At 43.6% G+C, this 25,243-nt stretch overlaps 1 protein-coding gene across 2 annotated transcripts in view; it reads right to left on the reverse strand.

Annotated features, from left to right (window-relative positions):
* LOC145349910 (receptor tyrosine-protein kinase erbB-4-like) overlaps positions 1 to 25,243 on the reverse strand; it is a 1,005,257-nt gene that overhangs the window by 389,236 nt on the left and 590,778 nt on the right. For both annotated transcript variants that reach the window (XM_080198569.1, XM_080198568.1), the window contains exon 4: positions 1,223 to 1,357. In XM_080198569.1, coding sequence (XP_080054695.1) covers positions 1,223 to 1,357 — 135 coding nt within the window. The remainder of the gene's footprint in view (positions 1 to 1,222; positions 1,358 to 25,243) is intronic.

The following is a 25,243-nucleotide window of genomic DNA, read 5'->3' on the forward strand; positions in this document are numbered from 1 at the left end:
GATGGTGGGATGAAACTTGTTGATGTCATCATATAGTTGTTTCAGCGATTGTTCACCACGAGTCCAAAGGAAGAAAATGTCTTTGATGTATCTAGTGTATAGCATCGGTTGAAGGTGTTGTGCGGTGAAGAGGTCTTGTTCGAACCTGTGCATGAAAATATTGGCATATTGAGGTGCGAATTTGGTCCCCATGGCTGTTCCATGTGTCAGGGTGAAGAACTGGTTGTTGAAGGTGAATACATTGTGGTCCAGGATGAAGCGAATGAGTTGTAAATTTGCATCTGGAAACTTACAGTTGTCATGGCGGATGCTGGTGTAGAGTGCCGAGATATCCATTGTGATGAGGAGAGTTCTGGTTCAACTGCTCCATTGTCTGTACCTTTAAGACTTGATTCCCTGTAAAGACTTGCATTCCAACCATTATTTTATAAATTGAGTTTGTGTCTTTATATGTCCTGTTTGTGAACACAACTCCCATATATCTGACAAAGGGGCAGTGCTCCGAAAGCTAGTGGCTTTTGCTATGAAATAAACCTGTTGGACTTCAACCCGGTGTTGTGAGACTTCTTACTGTGGTTACGCCAGTCAATGCTGGCATCTCCATACTCAGGCTTGGTGACAGAGGGAGGGAGGCTAACAATCAGGGCAGGACATTAGGATTTTGGGGGGGCGGCGGGGGAGGAGAGAGAAGAGAGGAAATTGGGTGATCAGGACTGCCGAGGGGTAGGCTGGCCTGGAGACATCCGGGACGTTAGCGATCGGACTGTGAGGGGATCGGTAGGGCAGCAATGCAGGTCATGGGGCTGGCCAGTGATTGAGTTGGCCAATGATTGGGAGGCCAGCAGTGCAGGACTACTGCGCATGCGCCGATCTCCGCTCTGACAGATCAGTACATGCGCAGTGGCTCATTCAGCGCTATGCTGCTTGCCTCTCTGGTGGGAACAGGCCCTGTCTCCAGCTTTTTAGTGAGATTCACTTGCAGAACAAGTTGGTTAAGAAAATCTGGGCCCTAATGCATTGAATTTCCATCCATTAAGAGGGCTGAAAATGAGGGGCCAATGGGGACTGATTCTCCGACCAGTGCTTCCTACAGCATCACTCCTCAATTCTGAAATCAGACCTTTTTAGATAGTGTTCGTTCATCATTTGATACTAGACTGAACCATAATGAAATAACAGTGACTGGATCCTACCTGATCAGATATGAAGGTGTGATACTTACATGCCACAGTGGTGTTCGTGGGGACGATGATAATATCTGTTGTTGGTGGGTCACGCACAATATCCTGCCAATGAATGGTGTTGACATAGCAGAGAAACTTGTTCTGGTCAATATAGATGCCTCCATTCAGGATTTCTGTCAAAGAACAGATCGCAGGATTGAGGACATAGGTAATTAATAAGCACACTGAATTTCTCAACTGGGGAGCATTGCTGCTCCAACTCCGGATTTAATTCTAACCCCCTTTAGGCCATTTCAAAGGTAACAAGAACATTTTACATTCCCCAAGATCAATGCAAATGTCTTTTCTTTATATTTCCATTGGCTAACATTTCCAACCCCCGCGCCCTGCTCTACTATAGCGAACTTGACTACAGTTGCTGAGCAATTTAACCTATCATTACATATTGACTGCCTTTCCATCCATGGCAAAATATACCCCCTCCCCTTCACCATACTGAGAAAATGAGGTCATGGGGCTAAGTTGCATTGAACAGAGTGCTGTAATTTTGTCTATGCTTTTACAGTACAGCTATACTTAAAACCATGGCCAGCAATCCCTTTGCAGTTCCTTCAGCGTCACTGCCATTGCTGCAAATTGATAGGATCCTCGGAGAAGTTATGGTTGAATAACTTTGAGAAGCTTTGTGATTCATGTTCGTGAACTTGGGGATTCAATTTGCTCCAGGGGCACTGAGTTAGAATGTTAATATTAATTGCACGTGAGCAATACTGAAATTTTAAATTTATCCCACTGTCAACAATCTCAAAGCTTAATGCAGACAACAAACCGAACATTTTGGGGTTTTTTTCAGGGAAGTCATATTTTGGAGTGAAGGATAAAATTTCTCCACATGTGCTTCGGGCATCAAGCCTGACCCACTGGATCAGAATCTTGTGGGCTCACTCCCTGTGCATTCCCTCTCGGTAAGGTTGCCAACTATAATTAAATATATCCTTTGAGGTTTCATCACATGACATGCCACTACATTCTTGTCTTCAGTTGGCCAGCATATCTGTCCTTGTGATATACTACCTCCTTGCCAACTGAAAAGCAAAAAAGACTCATTCCCTAATTGGAATTTGCCCGACTGTCAGACAAACAGCTTGTTTACAATATTTTCAGATGTGGTCAAGAGAAATATTCAAAGAAAATGACAAAAAAAACCACTCTTTTAATGTCCCAACAAATTTTCTCCATGGTTGCTCGCAGCAGTGTCCCAGAAATGGATCTTCAATTCCTGGGGACTCCAGGCCATTCCTGAAAGTTTGGCAACCCCACCTGTCAGAAACCATGGGGGAGAACGTCTGCAATAGGGCAACCAGCCCAATTGATGAGTAGGGCATTCAGAAATGTTACCTCAAATTGACATTACGAAAAATTATTTGTTTGCCCTCCGAGTTGCCTCAGCCTTTCCAATGAGGTGACTAGTTGTTGTGCCAGACACCTTCACCTAAGCTGGTCTTCATTTGTTTAAGGCCGGGCAACGACAGTAGTTGTTGCCAGGCTACCTGACTGGCGGGTCACACTTAAGACTAAACATGGCCTTATTCAGCAGCCACAAAGTGCACCTTAAACAACAACCACAATCAGCTCTGACAAAGGGTCTTCCTGATTCGAAATGTTGGCTCTACTCTTGTTCCACAGATGCTGTCAGAACTGCTGAAATTTTCCAGCATTCTCTGTTTTTGTTTCAGATTCCAGCATCTGCAGTAGTTTGCTTACATCAATTAATCTGACCAAATGGGAAGATGAGTTCGCAAAAGATATCCTCAGGGGCTGTCATTCACGGGTCAATTGAGAATACTCTCCCCTCTTCACTAGAAGATCACAAGTTGCAGCTCAGGCCAAAACTCCAATGCATTACTGAAGGAATGCTGCACTATCTGAGATGCCACATTTTAACGAGAGCTAAAATGAGGCCACATCAGTCAACCACAAATTGCTTTCATATAGAGCCTATAACAAAACAAAATACTCCAACGCTCATTGCAGGAACATGATTAGACAAAATCATGGCTGATCTGATCGTAGCCAAACCTCAAAAACTGAGGACTCTCTGAGAGAAGAAGTTCCTGTAAAGGTAACTTTTAAATTAATTATTGTTGTATTATTCCTTCTATATATAGTATGTTTTTGCATTTCTTCCTTCCAATTCCAAAGATTGATAATTTAAGAACAATAGGAGCAGGAGGAGACCACATGACCCATTCAGTATGTTTTGTCATTCAATATGTTCATGGCTTATCTTGGGTTTCAACCCCATTCTGCCACTTGCTTGCTCCCCTTAATTCCTTGCAAGACCAAAAGTCGGTCTATCCCAGCTTTAAATGCATTCAACAATGGGGCATCAACAACCCTCAGGGGCAGAGAATTCTAAAGATTCATAATCCTTTGAGTGAAGAAATTTCTCCTCATCTCAGACATAAATGATCGGCCTCTTTTGCTGATACTGAGCCTCATGTTTTAGATTCCCCAGCCAATGGAAATTTGGGTGGCACGTTGGCACAGTGGTTAACACTGCTACCTCACAGCACCAGGGACCTGGTTTCGATTCCCAGCTTGAGTCACTATCTGTGTGGAATTTGTACATTCTTCCCATGTCTGCATGAGTTTCCTCCGGATGCTCCATTTTCCTCCCACAGTCCAAAGATACGCAGGTTAGGTGGATTGGCCATGCTAAATTGCCCCTCAGTGTCAAGGGGACTACTAGGGTAAATGTATGGGGTTATGGGGTAGAGCCTGAATGGGAGTGTGGTCAGTGCAGATTTGATGGACTAAATGGCCTCCTTCTATACTTTAAAATTCTATGATCTCTCAGCAGGCAACAAAATCAACAGTATTTCAGCAAATAAAACATTGTTTTTTATTTGCTGAAATACTGTACTGATTTCACAGTTTTTTGTTCTGTGATGGCATATTCACCACTTGTCCAGAAAAGCCCAGTCACACATGCAAAAAATTCCATACTATCCAGAGTAGAACAGTTCACTTGATCAGCACCTGCTATAGGGCCCAATATCTATCCAGCCCATCACCAGCACATTGTACCATATACAAGATGCATGCAGCAAATCACAGAACACACTTTATCAGCACCTTTAGCTCATGTGACCACTGCCACAGCGAAGGACAAGTGGCAAAGGTGCAGGAGCATCTATTCCTCCGAGTTCCCATCCAAGTCATGCACCCTCCCAACTGGGATCTTCGTCACTGGGTCAGTGTCCTGGAATTCCCTCCTGAACACCATTACAGCCACTGCTGTGGTTTAGAGAAGGTCTACCATCCCTGTCTCAGGGCAAGTGGCAATAAATATTGATCCTGCTCATATTAAAAATAAGAAGGAGAAGACATGTGTGCCCAAACTGAGGAGCTTCTCAGCTAAAGTGTAACAATAACAACTAAAAAGAGTGAACTGAACGACATGATCAAAACACAAACCATTAGATGCAGCCAATATTCAAATAAACCTCAATGTCCCTAGCCCTGTATCAGTACCTCTGTATGGAGCATTGCTTCTCACCAGTCTGCTCAAAGCAAACTCTCAGGACAAGGCACAGAATGACTGGTGCAAGTCTCAATTCACCTTAATATGGTGCAGGTTGTGCGTTATAGGCTATTGTTGGCTTTGGGTACTAACAACAGTTAAATTGCAGTCGACTTGGGTGCTGACAACACTTAAACCCAGAGTACTCAATTTCCAAGTTTTAATAACTTGTGCGAAAGTGAGAACACAAAGCAGAGAAAAGCATTTCAGGGTGTTCTGCTGATTCATACGGAAACGCAATAGCTATAGTTAATCACAGCAAATGAGAAATGAACAACTTTCTAGTCCTTCATTTGCATACATTTCCACCAACATTGGAATAGCCTTTTGCCCTTTCTTATCGAATAAAAAACTGTCTCTTGCCAATCCTTCATTAGCATAATATATCCCCATATCTTGCTACTTGGAAATTGTCATGGTAACTTGTTCTTTGCTTTTATCCTGTGTCCTAGCCTGGATTGCAGTGTTTATGGAACAAGGTTTTACATTTAATCATTTATCCCGAGTGCATAAGCGCTAGCCTTACTGAAGGCCTGACAGGCCTTGTTTGGCTAATAATCATTTTCCATTACTTGTGAGAGTCTTTTCTGGCAATTATGGAACTTTAATTTTCACAACTGTTTGTAACCTAACTTCCACAACCCCAGTGGTGCCTCCTTGCGACAATGTATGGTGTAGATCATCTTCTCCAGCTCCATGTGGAGGAGCTGAGTTGGAGAGTTTTGTATTTCAAAGGGTTCCTCTAAGAGGATGATGGTAACCCAGCAACACTTTGTTCTGAGTTTGCAGATGGCTCTGAAGTAATGGGCGCCATGATTACTGAAAAGGGTTTACATGCCAGTTGATACATGAATTGTATTTGTTAGAATGAGGGCAGTGACACGTTCAACAACTATTTGTATCTTCTCCTGTCCTTTCCCCTGATGTTGGGAACTTGTGTGAGAAATGCAGAGATGCATGTTAGGGGTGACATTCTGAGAGGCAGTCAGTAAGGTTGTGTAGCTCTGCATTATGTCTGCATGGAGCTGTGTCAATTGACATGGTGACTCCAGAGAGTACAGATGTCCTTAGATTAATCTGATATGTCTTCAGACAACAACTTAATCAACAATGACAGCCTGCATTTTGTAATATCTTTGGATAATGTCACCAATGAGAAGCATGTAGATGAGAAATAAGAGTGGAGGGCAGGGATAGATACTCGTGGGACACCAGAGAGGACAGAGAAGGGGCAGGAAAAGAAGGCATTCTGAGTAAAGATGAGCCTGATTCTCCCATTGAGATTCAGAACTTTTCTGGCGGGTCCGGTTGGGGGAAATCATGTTGTCGGCCTTTTTCCAGGATCTGCGCACGTGCCGGGAACACGTGCGTGTCTCCCAGAGCCGGGGAACAGTTGCAGTCCAGAGCACACTGGAAACCAGCGGGACAACAGGTAAGTCATCTGAATCTTTTTTTAAATATAGTTTAAATGTGTTTTGGATGTAATTATTGGGAACTTGTGGGCCCGATTGAATCTCCCACCTCGCCAGGAGTACTTCATTCCAGTGGAGTTTAAGTAGCTCCCCACGTTCAGGGAAATAGCGAGACATTCCATCAGAATGAAGGGGGGACAATCGGGGCCCCCAGGGGGTCAGGTGGTGGGGGTGGTGCCCCCTAGGCATGGGCACCCTGGCAGTGCCAGCCTGTGTGCCTTGCATTGCCCAAGGGGCAAAGTGCCCATTCCCAGGGGCACCTTGGTACAGCCCACCAGGCATCGCCAAACGGGTGCGGCCTATTATGGGCAGGGCCTAGGGGTGATCAATGGGGTTGGAGGGTCCCACTGCCATTCTGCACGGAGATTGGTCTGAGCTGGAGGGAGGCCAGCATTCAGGACAGGCTGGGAGAGGGGGTGGAAATCGCTGGACATCAGAGCGCTGCAGGGCGACGGAGATCAGGGAATTGGTCTGGAGCCCGCAATCAGGCCATGCGGGAGGCTGGAGGGGCAGCACTGCAGGGGTCCCAGGTTGGCCAGCAACTGGACTGAGATTCAAACTGGAGATTCGAGTGAGAAGCTGCACTGAAAAAACAGTCATGATCTAGAACTGTTTTCCCACCAATTCAGCACTTCTGGGACAATCGCCCCCAATATTACTGATTGTCAAGCTAGTTACTAGCAAGTAAGTAAGTTAAGACAAATGTCCCAGAAAATGATCTGAAATACCCCAGCGCCAGAAAATTGGGACATTGTTCTTGGTTTCAAACTACCAGGATCTAAAGGTATAATCAGAAGTGCAAACTAATAAAATACAGTGTCACACCATCAATACTACTATCTTCAGTTTGCCTATTCTTTCCTCAAGGTTAAAACTAACTGTTTCTATGCACTGTTATTCATTTCCTTCACAATCAGCTGCCATCAGTAAATACTTGCTGCTTCACACTTCACATTGATGTTGACCAGTTATTTCCTCATGGTTATCCTCAGCTTTTTCGATCATTTGACCCTTGAGCATTCAGGTCAAAAACCTGAGTTTGTTTGAGGCCTGTTGAAATTGAGATAACTGACAGTGCAAATTCTAACCCATGCCCTAAAACTTGAACCCAGCACTCGCCTGCCATCAATTCTATTCTTCAGCAACTTTATCTTAATGTCATAAAACTAAACTGAACACAAGCTGAAATTCAGAATTGAGTTGATTATCTCGTGCAAATAAACTTAATAGAGATTTCTTCAAAGCATTACTTCCAGATCTACTTTTCATAAAAGATGACTCAGAATCTTTTTACCGAAACCCACCCCTCAAACGATACAATTTGAAAGTGTCCATTGTGCCAGCCAATTAAAATTTCTAGGCTTGTTTAAGTGCAAACCATGGAATCATAGAATCCTACAGTGCAGAGGGAAGTCATTCAGTCCATCAAGTCTATACTGACCATAATTACACTCAGGTCCTACCCCCAAAACCCCATGCACTTACTCTAGCTAGTCCACCTGACAGTAAGGGGCAACTTAGCATGGCCAATCCACCTAACCTGCACATCTTTGGACTGTGGGAGGAAACTGGAGCACCCGGAGGAAACCCACGCAGACATGGGGAGAATGTGCAAACTCCAAACAGACAGTGACCCAAGCTAGGAATTGAATGCGGGTCCCTGGCACTGTGCACCAGCAGTGCTAACCACTGTGTCACCATGCGCTATTTAACACAAAACAAGATGGTTGTAGTTGATAGATGCCAATCATTTCAGCCCCAGGAAATCTCTGAAGTAGTTCCTTGGAATTTTGTTCTTGGCCCAACCATCTTCAGCACATTTTATCAATCATCCACCTCAAATCACAGCACCAGATGTGGGGATGATCACTGATGATTGCCCAGGCTTCAGTTCCATTTGCAACTCCTCACATACTGAAGTACTCCCCGCGTGTATGCAGCAACACTTGGACAACATTCAGGCTTTAGCTGATAAGGCAAGTAATATGCCAGCCACTCATATGCAAGGTAATGAACATTTCCCACAGGAAAGAGACCTTCCCTTGGGCGGCATGGTGGCACAGTAGAATTTGCACATTCTCCCCGTGTCTGTGTGGGTTTCCTCTGGGTGCTCCGGTTTCCTCCCACACTCCAAAGATTTTTGGGTTAGGTTGAATGGCCATGCTAAATTGACTCTTGAGTCAGGGGGATTAGCAGGGTAAATATGAGGGGTTAGGAGAATAGGGCCTGGGTGGGATTGTGGTCAGTGCAGTCTTGATGGGCCAAATAGCTTCCTTCAGCTCTGTAGAAATTCTGTGATTGCATGATATATAGATTCTATGAAATTATATATCAACATCCTGTGGATCACCACTGACCAAGTTTTTAACTCAAACAGCTATTGCGATTACAAGAGCAGATCAGAGGCTGTGAGACACATCTTTTGGCTTGCCGAAGATCCTCAGTCATCTACAAAACACAAGTCAGGACTGTGGCAGAATATTCTTACTTGCCTGGTTCAGTGCAGCTCCAAAAATGCTAAAAAGTAAATGTTCCACACCATCCAGGGACAAATGGCCTGTTTGATGCCAACCCAATCTGCTATAGTGAACATCTTCTCCATCTACCACTGGCATACAGTGGCAGCAGTGTGCATGATCTACAAGATGGATGGGTGCAACATGCTAAGATTTCTTTTACAGCCCTTTCCAAATCCATTACATCTATCGCCAAGAAGGTGCCTGGAAAAACCACCATATTGTTGTATTATTAAAGACTTAGGAACTGTATTGTTATGTACATGTATATGTCCATATGCAGAATTTCACATCACTCACTGCAACACTACAGGCTGTGCCCAGAAACCACAATGTATTGATGTTTACTTCCGAATCTGTGTGGAACAATGTAATTATTTTGAACCTCTGGGAAACACAAGACATGACATGATGGCAACAAGTATTTACAAATAAAGCTCAAACATGATAAGCAAAATAAATGCTAAATTAGATTGAGAAAAATTAACCCAAATTAGTGCCACAGAAAGAGAAAAAAGAGGGAGTGGATCATACAAAGTAAAATGGCCACTGCTACGGTGATGAATGCAGAGTTCCAGTTCTGAATAAATTGGGAGGCTGATGATGTTATGGAGACACTTGAAGAGTTTAACCAAAAATGCAGATTGACATACTCTCTTCCATCTTCTTCCGTTAGGAAAACGATTCAAAAGTATGACATCACATAGCAACCAATTCAAAAACAGCATCTTCCGTGCTGCCATCAGAATTTTGAATGGACCTATCTCGCATTAAGCTGATCTTTCTCTACACCCTAGCTATGACTGTAACACTACACTTGCACTCTCTCCTTTCCTTCCCTAGGTACTGTTTTCTTTGTCTGTATAGCACACAAGAAACAATACTTTTCACAGGATACTAATATACGTGACAATAATAAATCAAATCAAATCGATCTCTAATCATTTTTTAAAAATCACTAGTGAAGAGGAAAGAATTAGCCACATCCTTTTCTGGCATTGAGGGAAAGATTTAGATCTTTTCACGAGTTGGGAAATAAGTGTGGATGACAGTAAAAGCCCAGGCAAAATTTTTGACTAATTGAGCATACATCGCCAGCTAAAGTTAAACTATCAGATTCACCTATACAAATTTCTAAGCTTGAGACAGCAACTAGGTGAGCCTGTTGACAATTCCTTAACAAGATTGAGAAATTGCGCCAGCAATTGTATATTCAAAGCAATGGATGAAAGGCTGGTCAGTGAGCAATTTTGGGACTCTGCACACTCAGAGGTTCAAAAGAACAGCCACAATGTTGCAGGCTGTATGTTGACATTGCCAGAGCACATGAAGCCACAATAAGACAGATGAAGACACTGACTGGCCAAATAGCTAGCCTTCAGTTAAATCAAGAGAAAAGCAGCAGGGTTGATGCAGTGAAACAGCAACAAAAGAACGTACACCAGAAAGTTGTTCAAGAACTGTGGACAACCACGTGAGTTCACAGATAGAAGGAAATGTCTCACATACAGATAAAACTCCAGAGCTTGTGGAAAATCTGATCACCAGGAAAAGATGTTCAGAATAAAGAAAGAAAATGATAAAGGAGTTATCAGAGACAAAGCAACAGGGAAAATAAAACCAAAACATCCACATCCTGGAAGTAAACAATAGGTTTGAGGGCACATTAGGTGTAGTAACCATTTAACTGCTTGAAATGGATGGATGCAATAGCTTGAAAGGAAAGAAATTGACATAACCATTCATAGAAACATAGAACTGGAAGCAGGAGTAGGCCATTCGGCCCTTCAAGCCTGCTCTGCCATCCATTTTGATAATGGTTGATCGTCAAATTCAATATCCTGATACCACACCCCCCCCCAATTCCTCTCATATCCCTTCAGCCCCAAGAGCTATATCTAATTTCTTCTTGAAATCAGACAACATTTTGGCCTCAATTACATTTTGTGGTAATGAATTCCACACATTCACCAGCCTCTGGGTGAAGGAATTTCTCCTCTAAAAGGTTTACCACTTACCCTTAAACAACGACCCCTAGTTCTGGACTCCCCCATGAATGGGGACGTTCTTTCTGAATCTACCCTGTCTAACCCTGTTAGAATGTTATAAGTTTCTATGAGATCCCTTCTCACTCTTCTAAACTCCAGTGAATGTAATCCTAATCCCCATATAACAGACCTGCCAACCCAGGTAAACCTTCGCTGTACTGCCTCTATAGCAAGGACATCCTTCCTCAGATAAGAACACCGAAACTCCACACAATACTCCAGGTGTGGCCTCACTAATGCCCTATACAACTGCAGCAAAACATCCCGATCCCTATATTCAAATCCTCCCGCTTTCAAATCAGAAAGGAAGAGTGAAATAAATCCACAACCATAAATTTAATCCCTTTCTGTTCAAACTATATCAGAAGATCTTTCTTGAAAATTTGAAAGAAAATAGTTCCGCAAAGGAATATACTCTGAAACTGAACTAACACTATGTTGACAACATGGGGTGGAACTAAGATTTAACAACTAAGGAGTATCCAAATCAATGGGACACACAAAAGAAAATATTTCATTGAAGCAGATGGTTCTGCTCTCCTGGGGTTGAGCAGTTGTGAGAAGTTGTAGCTGATCTCAAAAAATCAAGAGGTGAAGGGGGTGTCAATGGGATACCCATTAAAGAGTGCTCCCGCAATCAAGACAGATCTGGTGCAAACATATCCAGTGTTTTGGTGAGACAGTTGGATGTTTTAAATCTTTAGAGTATCACATCATTACCGAACTGGCGAAAAAACAAATGATTCTTCCCCTACACAAAGTACAACTAGAACTAAAAGAAAAACTTGAGAGAGGACTCAAAGAGATGGAGGTAAAGGAAGCAATTACCAGAATCACAAAGCTGCCGAACTGGGTAAATTCCATCATTGTGAATGACGAAATGAAGAGATTGCAATCAGGTACTGAAATTCCAACGGCCAATGTTGAAAGACACAAAATGTTTTTCATAGAAAAGGAAAGAGCATTATTTCAGAAAGAAAAAAGATCTTTTTTAAGAAACTTACAACACTCACATGAAAAGTTAGAACGAGAGAATAACGTCACTGATATGGAAGGATAGAGAGCGAAGTAGGATATAACATGGGATACTGGAAAGGAGCATGCAAGAGAAACTGCTGTCCAGTTTACAGAGGAGACTTCCAAGATAGATATCCTGAACCTCGGGTCAAAATATTAACAACATTTGGCTTCTAAATACGAGGATGGGAGGTGGGGGAAGGAATAAAAGAAAGAATGGCAGTGCTGAGTTCAGAAAGCAAATTAGTGAACTGCAGATGCAGCTTAACACCATATCACAGTAGGAAAATGATTTACTGGAGACTAATAATAGACTGCGAGGAATACCGGAGTGGTTAAATGAGGAAGTACAACATGCAAGAAGCCAAACAGAGTGGCAGCACAGCAGGAAGCTGACGAACTGGTGGAGGACAGGTGCATCGAGTGGTTGAAAGAGAAACAGAAGCGGCAAAATCAGAACGCAGAGCCTGAGGAGAAGCACATTCAGGCCAAAGACCGACTGCAGCGTGTTGCTTTAACTTAGTGAAAGAAACACAACATTTTCTCACTGAGAAATAACGTGAATAATGGTTTTGAAATAAGGAAGCAAGCTATCAAAGATTCTCAAGGTTTAAGAATTTTATTATAAAAATAGATTGTTAATTTTGATGTATTATAAAAAAAGATTGGAACTGACATTGATAGATAGAAATAATATAATTTCTAAAGAAAGAGGGATGTTATAGATTATGTTGTTTGAAAGAGTTAGGCACTATGTTATGTGCATGTACACTCAAGTATCCATGAGGCCGCATCACTCACTACCACACTAATTTGTGCACTGAATTAATGTTTCATTCATTTCATAGTGAAATCTGAGAAACATATTCGACGTCAACTTCTGCATCTGAGGAAAATGGTATGACTTTTTTCAATCTGGGGACATATAACACCCTCCCAGTCACAAACAGTCCTGACTTGGAATGGTATCACCACGCCTTCATTTCAGCTGGTCAAAAATCTGGCAGTTCTTCTTTAACCGCACTGTGGGAGCATCTTCACCACCATGCAGCAGTTCAAGAAGGCAACTCCCCACCAGCTTCTCCTGGGCAACTGGAAAAAGCAATAAATGTTGGCCTTACCAGCAATACACATATCCAGTGAATGAATAAAAATATTACAAAATGATGCAGAGAAGAGCACATTAGAAGTGCCAACCCTCTTCTCTCGGCGTCCACCCTCTTCCTGCCCTCCCCCAGTGCATTACATGAGTGTGCAGTGATGTTGGGATGCATGTCATTCCAAATCAATGTGCCAGAGGCACATTTTGTACCCACTTCCAGGGCCAGAATTCTCCAGCTGTTCATGTCGGTGGGATATCCTGGTCACACTGCTGACTGGTGGAATGGGGTGCAGTCAATGGGACATCCTATTGACAATGGCAGGATTGGAAGATGCCACCACCAGGGAATGGTGTGCCGCCTATTACCACAAGTAACACGCTGCGGGCAGGCCACAGAATCCTCCTCCTCGGCCCAAGTGTGCGTGCCTCATGGACGAAAAATGCAGGCCACAGAATTATATCAAATCTACCACCAGACCTAATTGGTCTAGGCCAATGTTATACTGCACAGGCCTCTTCAATCTAACCACCACTTCCTGGTGTCTCTCTTCTCTTCTCCATCACCTATATGTCAAGCCTCTCCATGAATGCATTAATGCTCCACATTTACTGCTCCTTGTGAAATCAAGCTCCACAGTCTCAACATTTTCTGTGCAAAGAAATTCTTCCACGGATGCCACATCGATACTGCCATGTGTTTGGTCAAGTGGCATAATTTGCTCACTTCATTTGATCTGCTCAATTTGGAAGTGAGTGCTTCCATTAGCTGCTCGCCCCTCTGTTCAGCCTCGCGTCCTGCTCACAATTTGAGAAGTAAGGGCGACAAGTCATTCCTGATTGCACAGAGATTGATGAAAAAATGCAGAGGCACGTTCTGTACATCTCGACTGTCTCTTGTCAATTAAGTCAAACATTAGATGAACAGCAACAGAAACAAATCAGCTATTAAATTTAATAGCTCTCTGCTGCTGTCACCAGATTTTTGACCTGCCTGATTATTCTTAGCCACAATGGAGATGGCATTGAGAAAAGAGGATGCTGCTATAATCAGAACAGCTAAATCTCGGTGAGAGCCGACAGATATTTCTGGCGAATTTCAGGTGCAATAGCATCTTGTACTATGTTTTACTAAAGCTAAAGGACCAATCTTGGCATCAGAGCAGGCAACTTAATCTATGCTCCCTTTGAATGCTTTTTCAATGGGAATGGCTGTAGCCCAAGATGTATCCCATTTGACATTTCAATAAGTTAAGGAACTGAAATGTGCTAATAATTCTTGTATACACCACTAGGTTTGATTAAATTTTTTCATTACCAGGGCTTATGCACTGTGTACTCTCCTGCTTATCATTTTACAGCTCAGCTTTGACCGTGGACTATTAAGCTACACAGCAAGAAGCTGGAACAGGATGTATCATACACAAGCATATTTTTGCCATTAATAATTTTAACCATTTAGTTCTCAGAGTGGTAACTCCACAGTCTGATTTATTGCGATGTAATTAGATTATAAATAAGAATTATTCCTGTTTCTGCGGGACCTATAACTTTGTATCACAAGATTAATTTTCACATTTATTACAAGCAATGCAAAAGAATAGGCAGTTGGTGGAATTTACTAGCTGCAGCAACTGCAAGAAAATGTGCCCATTAAACAAATAGAACATAACAATAAAAAGTCCTGAACTGCAAATTGTCAAGTGTGTTTTGTAACATATTGGTCTAGAATCTGGAATTCATCCTTCCTGCCCACCAAGTGATTTATTGTCTACGTTTTTTCAAAATAAAAAAGAGTGAATATTGACAATCCTGCACCAGCCAATGCTTTGAAGTCAGGGCAGTACTTGTGGTTTTCATTTATTTTCAAAGTACAGCATAAACAGTGACTGCTCCCAACAGTAGAATTATTTGTGCGGCAAAATGCAGTCAGTGGAGGATAGTAAACTGACTTTGGGCAACTCCACCAGATTTTCCCACCCCACCCGCAACAATGCCTACACCACATGGACTACAGCAGTTCTAGAAGGCGACTCAACAGCATCTTCTTAAGTGCAATTAGGGATGGGCAATAAATCCTGGCGATGCCCATCTCTTGTGAACAAATAAGTAAACAGAAAGATAATGTGATGTTGGGTAAGGCATACATTTTTTCTGAAATAATGTTGTGGAATCTTTCACATCCATTTGAGAGGGTGTTTTGGGGCCTCTGTATGGTCCTTTAAGGTCTCTCCATCATTCAGTAAAATCATGGCTTATCTTCTATCTTAACTCCCATTTTCCTGCCCAATTCCTATATCCCTTGATTCCCTTAGAATCCAAGGGCAGGATTCCCCTCGCAGCATTAGGGTGAAATGTGGGTCAGGTGTGGGAAACAGTCACTCATTGTGATTTTCTCCAGGGCCAGCCAAATCTGAAAGATGGCACCTCTGGCAGCGCTGCACTCCCTCGATATTGCACTCGTGTCAGGCTGAATTTTCTCTGCAGTGAAATCTGCTGAGACCATTGAGGAAATACACCCACCTTGTGTGCTGACAGCTAATTCTGGGTATCTCTGCCTATCTCCTGCCTATTCTTTTGCATTGCTTGTAATAGATGCGAAAGTTAATCTTGTGCTACAAAATTATTGGTCCCGCAGTAGCAGGAATAATTTGTATTTATAATCTAATTACATTGCAATAAATCAGACTGTGGAGTCATCACTCTTGAGAGCTAAATAGTTAAAATTATTAATGGCAAAAATATGCTTGTGTATGATACATCCTGTTCCAGCATCTTGTTGTGTACTTATGTGTTGGCTTAAATAATGAGTGTCAATGTCCTATTTGATCAAGAGGAGCCTATTGTTTACTAATCTAGGCAGAATTGCGGGTTGATTCAGTGTTAGTGTGAAAAGGGAGAATTGGTGAGAGAATTATGCCACTTCATGGGTCAGAAAGATGGGAGTCCCCAACCCTCTCTGTGGTCTCGGTAAATGAATAGGGCATTTAATGTAGCTCTGTGAAATACAGACCATGTGGGTCCTAGGATCTATCCTCGTCTGATATAATGAGAGCAAAATACTGCAGTAGTGGAGATTTAAATGAAAAGAGAAAGTGCTGGAAAAAACGCAGCAGGTCTGGCAGTATCTATAGACAGAGAGAGACAGACGGAGTCGGCAGCTGGGATTCTATGATCCCCTCCTCCCAGTGGTGGGAGGTGGTGAACTGTTGGCCAGTGGCGGGATCTATTGATCCCGCCGCTGTCAATGGGATTTCCCATTGTCTCCATCCCATGCTGCTGGGAAAATCCATAGCGGGATGTGCCATCTACTGAACCAGAATATCCCGCCGGTGTGAAGAGCCAGAAGATCATGTTCAAGGTTTCAAGAGCGATACAATTTCTTAAGACCTAAAGAGAAGGACAAATATGATGCATTTTATGCATTTGAAGAAGCGGGAGGGTCACGTGAAACAAAAGGGAAGGCCAGCAATAGGCTGGTGGGTGGGCAGACTCAATAACAAAGGTGTTTTGATATAAAAGGCAAATAATGACAATTCTGTAGAAACAAAGCATAGATCCCCAGAGTAGTTTTTAATGGCAGAACAAAGGTCAGCTCATTCTGAAAGCAAAAACAAGATGCAGGCAGGGCACTTGGGAGAAAGAAATCAAAATGGAGAACAGAGTTCAAGGTCTGAAGTTGTTGAATTCAATGTTGAGTTCAATGAGCTCCATTCTGGTCCGTACTGGGCTTGCTGCCATTTACCATCACGGTTCACACGTGAAAAAATTACCAGTTACGTAAGTTACTGAAGGGCTAATGGAACTGTAATCTGAACAAGTCAACAAAGGAAAGAGTCAAAATTGCTTTGTTGAAATGAAGACAGCTATTTGTAACACGGACAAAGATATTGCACCTGGTGCATCTAGAATTGCTCCTTTAAACCAACTGCGGTGTCAGCTTGGACCAGCTTGCAGTTCTCTCACCTCTTGACTCTGAAGGTTTGGAGAATAAACCCCACTGAGCTCATAATTAAGCTGATAATCTGATGCAGTACTCGGGGACCAGAGGTGCAATCTCTTAAACTGAGATCCCATCTGCTGTTCTGTTGGTTAGAGATCTCAGGGAACTATCCCAGTGTCATGGCAGCATTTCTCCTTTGACAAACACCAGCAAAAACAGATCACTTGGTCATTTGTCTTAATATCTGTTAGTGGATTCCAGTGATACCAAACAGCAACTATGTGTGCAAATGTTAAGAGCAGTCAATGTGTTTCAAGATGGGATGACATTCTATATGATTACAAACTTATCTTTCATTTTTTAAGGTGATTCCCTTCTGAATATTAATTTGAATTTTCCTATTCCATGATGGGCATACTAACTGAATTTCCAGTATAGACTTGCTGAAAATATTAACCCTCTCATTTGAACTTCATGCAATATTTTTAAATGTTATTAAGCACTAAATTCTTAAGAATAAATTCTTGTTAAAATTCACTTAAGCAGATAATATGACTGCCATCACCCTCCTGTCCTGTTCTTTTAAATGCTGCTGTCTGACTCTGGGTCCTCCTCTCTCCCACTCTAATACTGCAAGGCATTTAAATGTGAAAATTGGAAAATGCCAAATGATAAAGGTTTAAAACTGAAAAGAACAAACTCGTGGGGTTGGCATCCAGGACGGGAAAATTTTAATAGCTTATGGTTTGCTCCATTAAAATCCATTACCACGGGATGAGCAGGAGATGATCACACCTAGGATTGTTACATAGGAACGTTTGTGCTACTGCCCTGACATGTATCTCCATAAATAAAGGAGGTTCCAAAAAATTACAGAAACAGGTCCATCTTGGTTTTTATCCTCCAGTCGTCCTAGTCTCACATGCCTGCTCTGGTCCAGTACCTCCTCCTTCCAATTTCTTTCAGCTGCTTGTCCAATTTCTCCTTAGATGTTATTCTGGAAATTGAATTCACTCGTTACATACAATGACTTTCAATTTGAAGTACAGAAAAAGGCCATTCAGCCCTGCCAGTCTCTGCCAGTGTTTCAGCTCCACACAAATCTCCTGATAGGAAAAGTTCTGCCGTAAACATCCCCAACAAAAAAGAAGAATTTTAATGCAAAAACATAATGGCCAGGATTCACCCGGCCCACAGCGGGCAAGGAGACATCAGCAGGAGGCATTTTGTGAGGTTCTCTTCCAAGTCCTTTTTTTTTTTAGCACAATCAGCTCTGTGCAAAAAAATCGGTGGGGAACATTCTCCGGCTCAACTAGTGTCTCCCACCAGCCCCCACAGGGAGTGGTTCCCATCAGCACAGTTTACAACTGCTCCCCACTAACGGGGAACAGACGTCCTCATCCCACCGATGGGGACAGAGGCCACTGATGGCCCCTCCGGGAGGTTGGGGGCAAAAAGGGTGCTTCTTGGGGTACTTTCCAAGAGGCAAACTGGCAGGGCCCAAGGGGCACATTGGCACTGTCCATTAGACACCTGGCAGTGCTAAGGGGCAGAGCCAGAGGAGGACAGGGAAACCATGGTGGGGCGGGGAAACCACTTACACACTGCAAATGGGATCGGTGGGGGAGGGACGGAGAAGGGAATTGATGCTGGCTATCAGGATGGGGTGGGGACAGGAAGGGCGGTGGGGAAAACTGGGGCCGGTTCGCGGGTGTCTGGTAGGCTAGCGATCGGGGGGAGAGGGGGGCGGTCAAGGCAGGGCAACAATCACAGGGGATCTGGGGAAGACCAATGATCGATGCCAACGATGGGCGGGGGGGGGTGGCCAGTGCGCACGCGCCAATATCCATACTGATAGACCAGCACATGAGTAGTGGCCCGCGCAACGCTATGCTGCCAATCTCCAGGGCGGGTTGAGGCCCTGTCCCTCACTTTTCAAAATGAATCAATCATTGGCACTCTGTATTGTTCAAAATGTCAGAGATTCGTTCAGGTAAGTATGCCAAAAACAGGTGGGAAGTACTCCTGTTTTCCTGCCTGTGGGGTACTTAGATTTAGTTTGGGAGAATCCCGACCAATATTTCATTCTGGCCAAACTGAAATTCAAGTTGAAAGTTGCGTGTAAGTCTCTATTATGTGACAGTTTCTGGTTCTAGACATTAAACTACCACTTAACCTAAAGGTATATTTAAATCTCTGATCAATTCCAAGGGTTCAATGATTTAAGGTGATTTAGATTGTTTGGTGAAACTGGAATGTGTTGACGAAGGAGACCGTTACTGCTATTGAGCAGGATGATAACAAGCAGGTGGCTCCTTGTAGTTGCGCTGCACAGCAGGAGTCAGTGACAGTGTCGCAGACAATTCTTGCTGATTTTGAATTCTTGGGGCTGGATAACAGAGTGTTGATAATGGTTTTAGCCTTTGTGAAAAATTGGAAATAAAGATGAAGCTGAAATTTTCTGGATTTAAATATATGGGGAAATTTTGTGCGAGTTTTAAAGGGTTCGAAAAGGATAAAATGGTCTTTGCTTCTTTCCCAGTAGGAAAATGATTACAACTTATGTGAAGTGACGCAATGGTGTCCAATAATATTACACTCTGCATTCGTATGAAGCCACAAAGGGGTTAAACCCTTTCACCGACAGCTTATTCTTTAATTAATTCACTAAGCAGCAATTTACATATTGCTGACTGTAAATTTATATATTTCCATTCCCACTGAAGTCAGTGGCCATTTGAGTGGCTAATTGGCCACGTCGCCAGGGGTGGGGTTTGGCGGGGGGGGTGCAGAAGATAAAGCCAGTGAGAAGGGCGGGAAAATCCTTTCTTAATCTAAGCAGATACTTCCCCACAGTGACAGACTCAGAAACAGAGTCACAATGGGCTGATCTGCTTCTAATTTTTTATAAATAGGTGACAAGGGTTTCTCAGGCCAAAAGGAGACTAATGGCATAGCAAGTGATTCACTGGTCTTAAGAATTTAAGAAATTAAGAACCTAAATGCAGACAATAGCAAATATCAAATAGGAGGAGATGGTGGTATAGTAATAATGACACTGGTTGAGTGATCCAGAGGCGTAGGCAAAGCTGTGGGGATTGGGGATTCAAGCACCACCACAGAGCTTGTGGACTTTAAATTCAATCAGTAAATCTGAAATATGAAACTAGCCTCAGTAATGGTTACCATGACAACCATCATTGATTGCTGTAAAAAAAAATTCAATGAATGTACTTTAAGGGAAATTTGCCCGTCCTTACCTGGTCTGGCCTACATGTGATTCCAGACCCAGAGTATTATGGCCGACACATAACTGCCCTCTGAAAAGACATAGCAAGGACCTCAGTATTAGCCTAAATAGGGATGGGCAGAAAATGCCATTGATGCCCACATGCCCTGAAATAACAAAATAAAGTGACAGCTTGGTTTTGCCTTCCAAGGGCTTTTGGGGGGAGGGGGGGGGGCGTCATTTGTTATTTTCTGATAACTCAGGGGGACTGGGGTAAAGGTTCTTCAAAGTTACTGTAAGCATTTCGACCTATAATATATTAGTATCTGAAATCAGAATTTATAAAATAAGTTAGCACTGCTGCCTCATAGCACCAGGGACCAGGATTCAGTTCTGGCCTCGGGTGATCGTGTGAAATTTGCACATTCTCCGCATGTCTGTGTGGTTTCCTCCAGGTGCTCCAATTTCCCCCCAAAGTTCAAAGATATGCAGGTTAAGTGGATTAGCCCATAGCGTCAGGGGGACTAGCAGGGTAAATACAGGGATAGGGCCTCAGTGGGATTGCTGTTGGTGCAGGTACAATGGGCCGAATGGTCTCCGTCTGTACTGTAGGAGTTCTGATATGAGTTTTTCTTTGAAGTGCTCTTGAAGGAAAATTTACTTGATATTTACAGGGAAAGTCACATTTTCATTGGAAGGAGAAAAGAATGCTGTCTAGGTGGTACCTGCATATCAAGGAAGAATCTTTCTTTGCTGACAAACAGCATAGCACATAGACAAGATTGGTTCGTATAATCACACTACTTCTTTGGACTGAGGATCATTTAGAAGCGATAAAATGGACTCGGGTGTAATATCGCTGGTTATGTTGGGGAGTAACTTGGACTAAGAGGGAATGTTTTATCCATGTGTTGAAAATATAATAAGAATATTCTATTGGATGGTAAAATTCTTCAAATCCTTTGAATGAGATGAAATCATAGATATAGGGCCCGATTTTATCAAAAACTCGTGCCCGAAATCGTGGTAAATTCGGGCGGCGGGCCTGTAATGTGATCTGCACCCAAAACCAAGCAGATCGCACCTTTACCGATACCTGATTTGGGCGCAAATCCAGTCCATGCCCCAATCTGGCAGCCTGACGATTTAAATGCATGTATTTAAATCAATTTAATGAACCACGCGCCCAACTCTACCGCCAAACCCCACTATACTGTCTTGGGATCCATTTCGCATCTGTGCTGCTATCCACCTGCAGAATAAAAATCTGAAGCGGATTCCTATTCAGCAGGGGAACCTCCGAAGCCCATCCTCCTTGAACACCCTTCGCAGACCCCACCGCTAACCACCCCAGCAGATCCCCCCAGCTCCCCCCACGATTCGAACCCCCTAGGAGGCAGACCACCCCCCCCCACCCCCTCCGCCACGATTGGATCCCCCCTGGGAGGCAGGACCCCTCGGCAGATTACACTGGTGTTGGACTGGGGTAAACACAGTAAGAAGTCTCACAACACCAGGTTAAAGTCCTGTTGGAGTTTAAACCTGGTGTTATGAGGCGTCTTACTGCAGTTGTTGGACAGCCTGCAGCATCTTCCTGGCTTTCTGCTGGCGCCTGCCGGAGGAAGGGAATGGGTTCAGATGGATCTTGGGGCGGGGGGTGTGGTTTGCTGGTGCTGGTGGAAGACTTGGGAAAATCTCTATCACCACCCAGCCCTCCCCCTCAGGTGGTTTGATCGTGGGGGATGGGGCTGCCTCTACAGAGGGGGTCTGATCAGCAGGGAAAGCCTTCTGGTGGTGGTGGGTGGGGGGCTGCCTCCTGGGGGGGTCCAATCGTGGCTCATCCACCCACCCCCTTCCCTGTTTTTGTCTTCCGCGCCTGGGCGCGCTCTTTCAGATTTTTTTTCAAACTGCACACGCGCAGTTGAGGGCTCCAATCATTCCAGCAACGCTAAGCCCTGCCCATAGCATGGACCGGACCGGACCGGAGCCGGCAAAATCCATGTGGGCGCGCTGGAACGAGGATTCCGGGCTCGGATCCGTTTTATATCTGGATCCGCCCCTTAGCCTTCGATTGGTAAAATCTGGCCCATAGATTATCATAGAATCCCTACAGTACAGAAGGAGACCATTCGGCCAATCAAGTCTGCACGGACCACAATCTCAATCAGGTCCTATTCCCTTAACCCACATATTTACTCTACTATTCCCCCTGACACTACGGGACAATTTAATTTACAGTATAAAATTGAATGAGAGAAAATTGAGAGGGATAAGATGAAAACAGGAAAATTATACGTTCAAATAGGAACTTTTTCTCAATTAATTTTCTTAGGTGAATTGGAATAAATCACCTGCATCCAATTCACAGGAAAATGGAGTTACGGCCAATCAGCTGTGTAGAAGAGTGGAACAGGTTTGAGAACCATATGGATCTACTCCTCCTCCTCTTTCTTATGTTCATAGAATCCCAACAGTGCAGAAGAAGCCATTCAGCCCATCAGGTCTGCACTGACTTTTTTTCAGAGCATCTGACTCAGGTCTTCTACCCACCTTATCGCCATAACCTCAATTTTCCCATGGCTAATTCATCTAACCTTTATATCTTGGGACACCAAGGGGCACCTAACCTGCACATCTTTGGACCACGGGAGGAAACCAGAGCACCCAGACACAACACATGCAGATATGGGGAGAACTTGCAAACTCCATGCAGACAGTCATCCAAGGCTGCAATTGAACCCAGTTCCCTGGCTCTGTGAGGCAGCAGTGCTAACCACTGTGCCACCATGCTGCATATGCTCATGTGTCAATCTGATAACAATATGCATTCTTATGAAATTCAAGAAAATGTAGACAAGACTAGTTAATTGCTCTAAAGAATCATTTTCTCTTGGGAACATTGGTGAGTTTGGCTATACTGAATACACTCATAAGGAAACTAAATTTGATAACCTGGCCACTGCCCAAGGCACTGAGACCAATAGAGTGGGGTAGAGAAAATAAACGAAGGCCCTCTGCTAATTGTTAGACAAGATCTGGGAGATCGAGAATGGTTTGTATCAGCAATGATGCTGGGACAGCCTATGATCTGTTACATCTGCAGCAAGGTGCAAGCGGAAATTTCTCTGAGGAGCTAGACTCAGGCACGCACCGTGTTACTTTACAGCAGCACATGGCATGGTTAACGTGGCTCAGGAGAGTGAGACAACTTCTTAAACCATCAAGATACTGACACAAAATCCATATTCAGGCCAACAATTTAATGAAACAATCAGAATAAGAGTAACTCTGCCACACTGGCAGTTGTCAGACGGATGAAAATTAACCTAATGAGAATTATATAATTTGGAATTGGACAAGTGAGTGTCAGGAAAAAATTAGCAAGGATTATCCACAGGAGGGATATTGGTAGCCTGGAGAGGTTAAGTCAATGATTTTGAGATGTTTTTCTACAGTGTACTGTGATTTTCCTCGCCTGCATTGCAATATTTGAGGTACAGGCTTAGAAGACTTGGAAATTTTCCAGCCCTTGCCACGGTGGGGGGGAAATCATCCACTCCCACTGAAGTCGACCCCTCCTACAGGGGGTTCCCTGGTGGCAAGCAAGTCATGCTAAAGCCCGTAGACACTGGCGGGACTGGGAGATTCTGTCAGCGATCAATGGCTCACTACATCCACTGCAATCCATCACAGTGGCGTGGAAGGGTGGGAGGGGGATCCTGGCCACGGTCAGTGCGCTAACGGCTTAGCCGTAAGGCCAGTCTGCAGGAGGAAAAGATAGGATTGAGTGAGGGGCCAGAAAGTTGAATAAATAAAATTTGGCGGGAATTGCTGTTCTTCACAAATGAATTGCTTTTTAAGACTTCAAGTCAACTGGTAACAGATGGAAAGATATTAGATTAGAACATAAGAACATTGTTAATACACTTCAAGGAAGGAAAAGCAGCTTGAGAGATGAAGGCAACTGTGGGAAGGTAGTCAAGACCATAGTCCACAAAGATCCATATCTCTGTCCATTAGAGAGACAATGGGTTATATTGCTTGACGGCGCTGCTCCACATCAAGTGTGGAGCAAGATCAGATGGCAGGCCTCCATGAACTGCTGCAGCAGGTGTGGGGATTGAACCCCCACCATTGATGTCATTCTGTTCCAGCTATCTAAGATAACTGACTCTGAACTTTTATCTATTACCTTTCCTATGTATGGTCATGTGTACTAGCTCGCTCCCAAATTCTCCTTTTTAATTTTTTCAGTGTTAAAGACTTGCTAGCTTTCAGTTTAATATTAAGTTTAGAGACTACGATATTATGTCTCCTTTATCAGTATAGTAAAGAGAATGCATTTTAAATTATGATTTCCTCACAACTAGAGAGATCATTTGTTTCATGACCTCTACTTAACTGCTGAACAAAGAAAATCTGTTTTGAAGCGGAAGAAACAGACAAAAGAGGCCAAGACCTTTTTGCAGTTTGGACGTTTTAGTGTCAATCCAATGATTGGAAAAATGGGACCAAAGTTGTATGCAAATCAGTAACAATTGAAGATCGGTGAAAAGGAGGAATTCTCCCAAAAAATTCTAACTCCCAATTTGTGTAAAAACTGGAGTAAATGTTGCTGCTTTTTTCAGCAGGACTTTAAAATTGAATTTTCCACATTCTGTGCCTCACAGTGAATGAGTGTGAATCACGATGAAAAGCTGGTGGCAAGGCCCATTCCCACTGAAGAGGCCAGCAGCATAGCACTGAGCAAGCCACTGCACATGTACCCATCTATCAACGCCCAGTTCAGTGCATGCCCAGTAGCCCCACACTACAGACCTCCAGATTTTTGGCTAGCTCGATGGCTGGCCAGCCCCACAACCCCACAACGCTGTGCCTGCCACCGCCCCACCCCCCTCCTCGCAATCCCAATTGCTGGCTTCCTGGACATGCCTCTTGGGCATTGCCACTTTGCCCCTTGGGCAGTAGGTGACTGGCAATACCCATGGGGCATCCCCCATCCCCCCTCACCCCGACCTCTGGCGGTCCTCCATGACTTCACTTCAGTCCCAGACGGGCTAATCAGATTTAAATTCAGATTTACATTTTTTTAATCAGCTCGGCATGATTTCTGGCACAGAGCTCACGGTGCTGAATATCCAGCAGTCAG

Source organism: Carcharhinus amblyrhynchos, chromosome 11 (genome assembly GCF_965287045.1).
Source record: "Carcharhinus amblyrhynchos chromosome 11, sCarAmb.v2.hapA, whole genome shotgun sequence".
Classification (NCBI taxonomy): domain Eukaryota; kingdom Metazoa; phylum Chordata; class Chondrichthyes; order Carcharhiniformes; family Carcharhinidae; genus Carcharhinus; species Carcharhinus amblyrhynchos.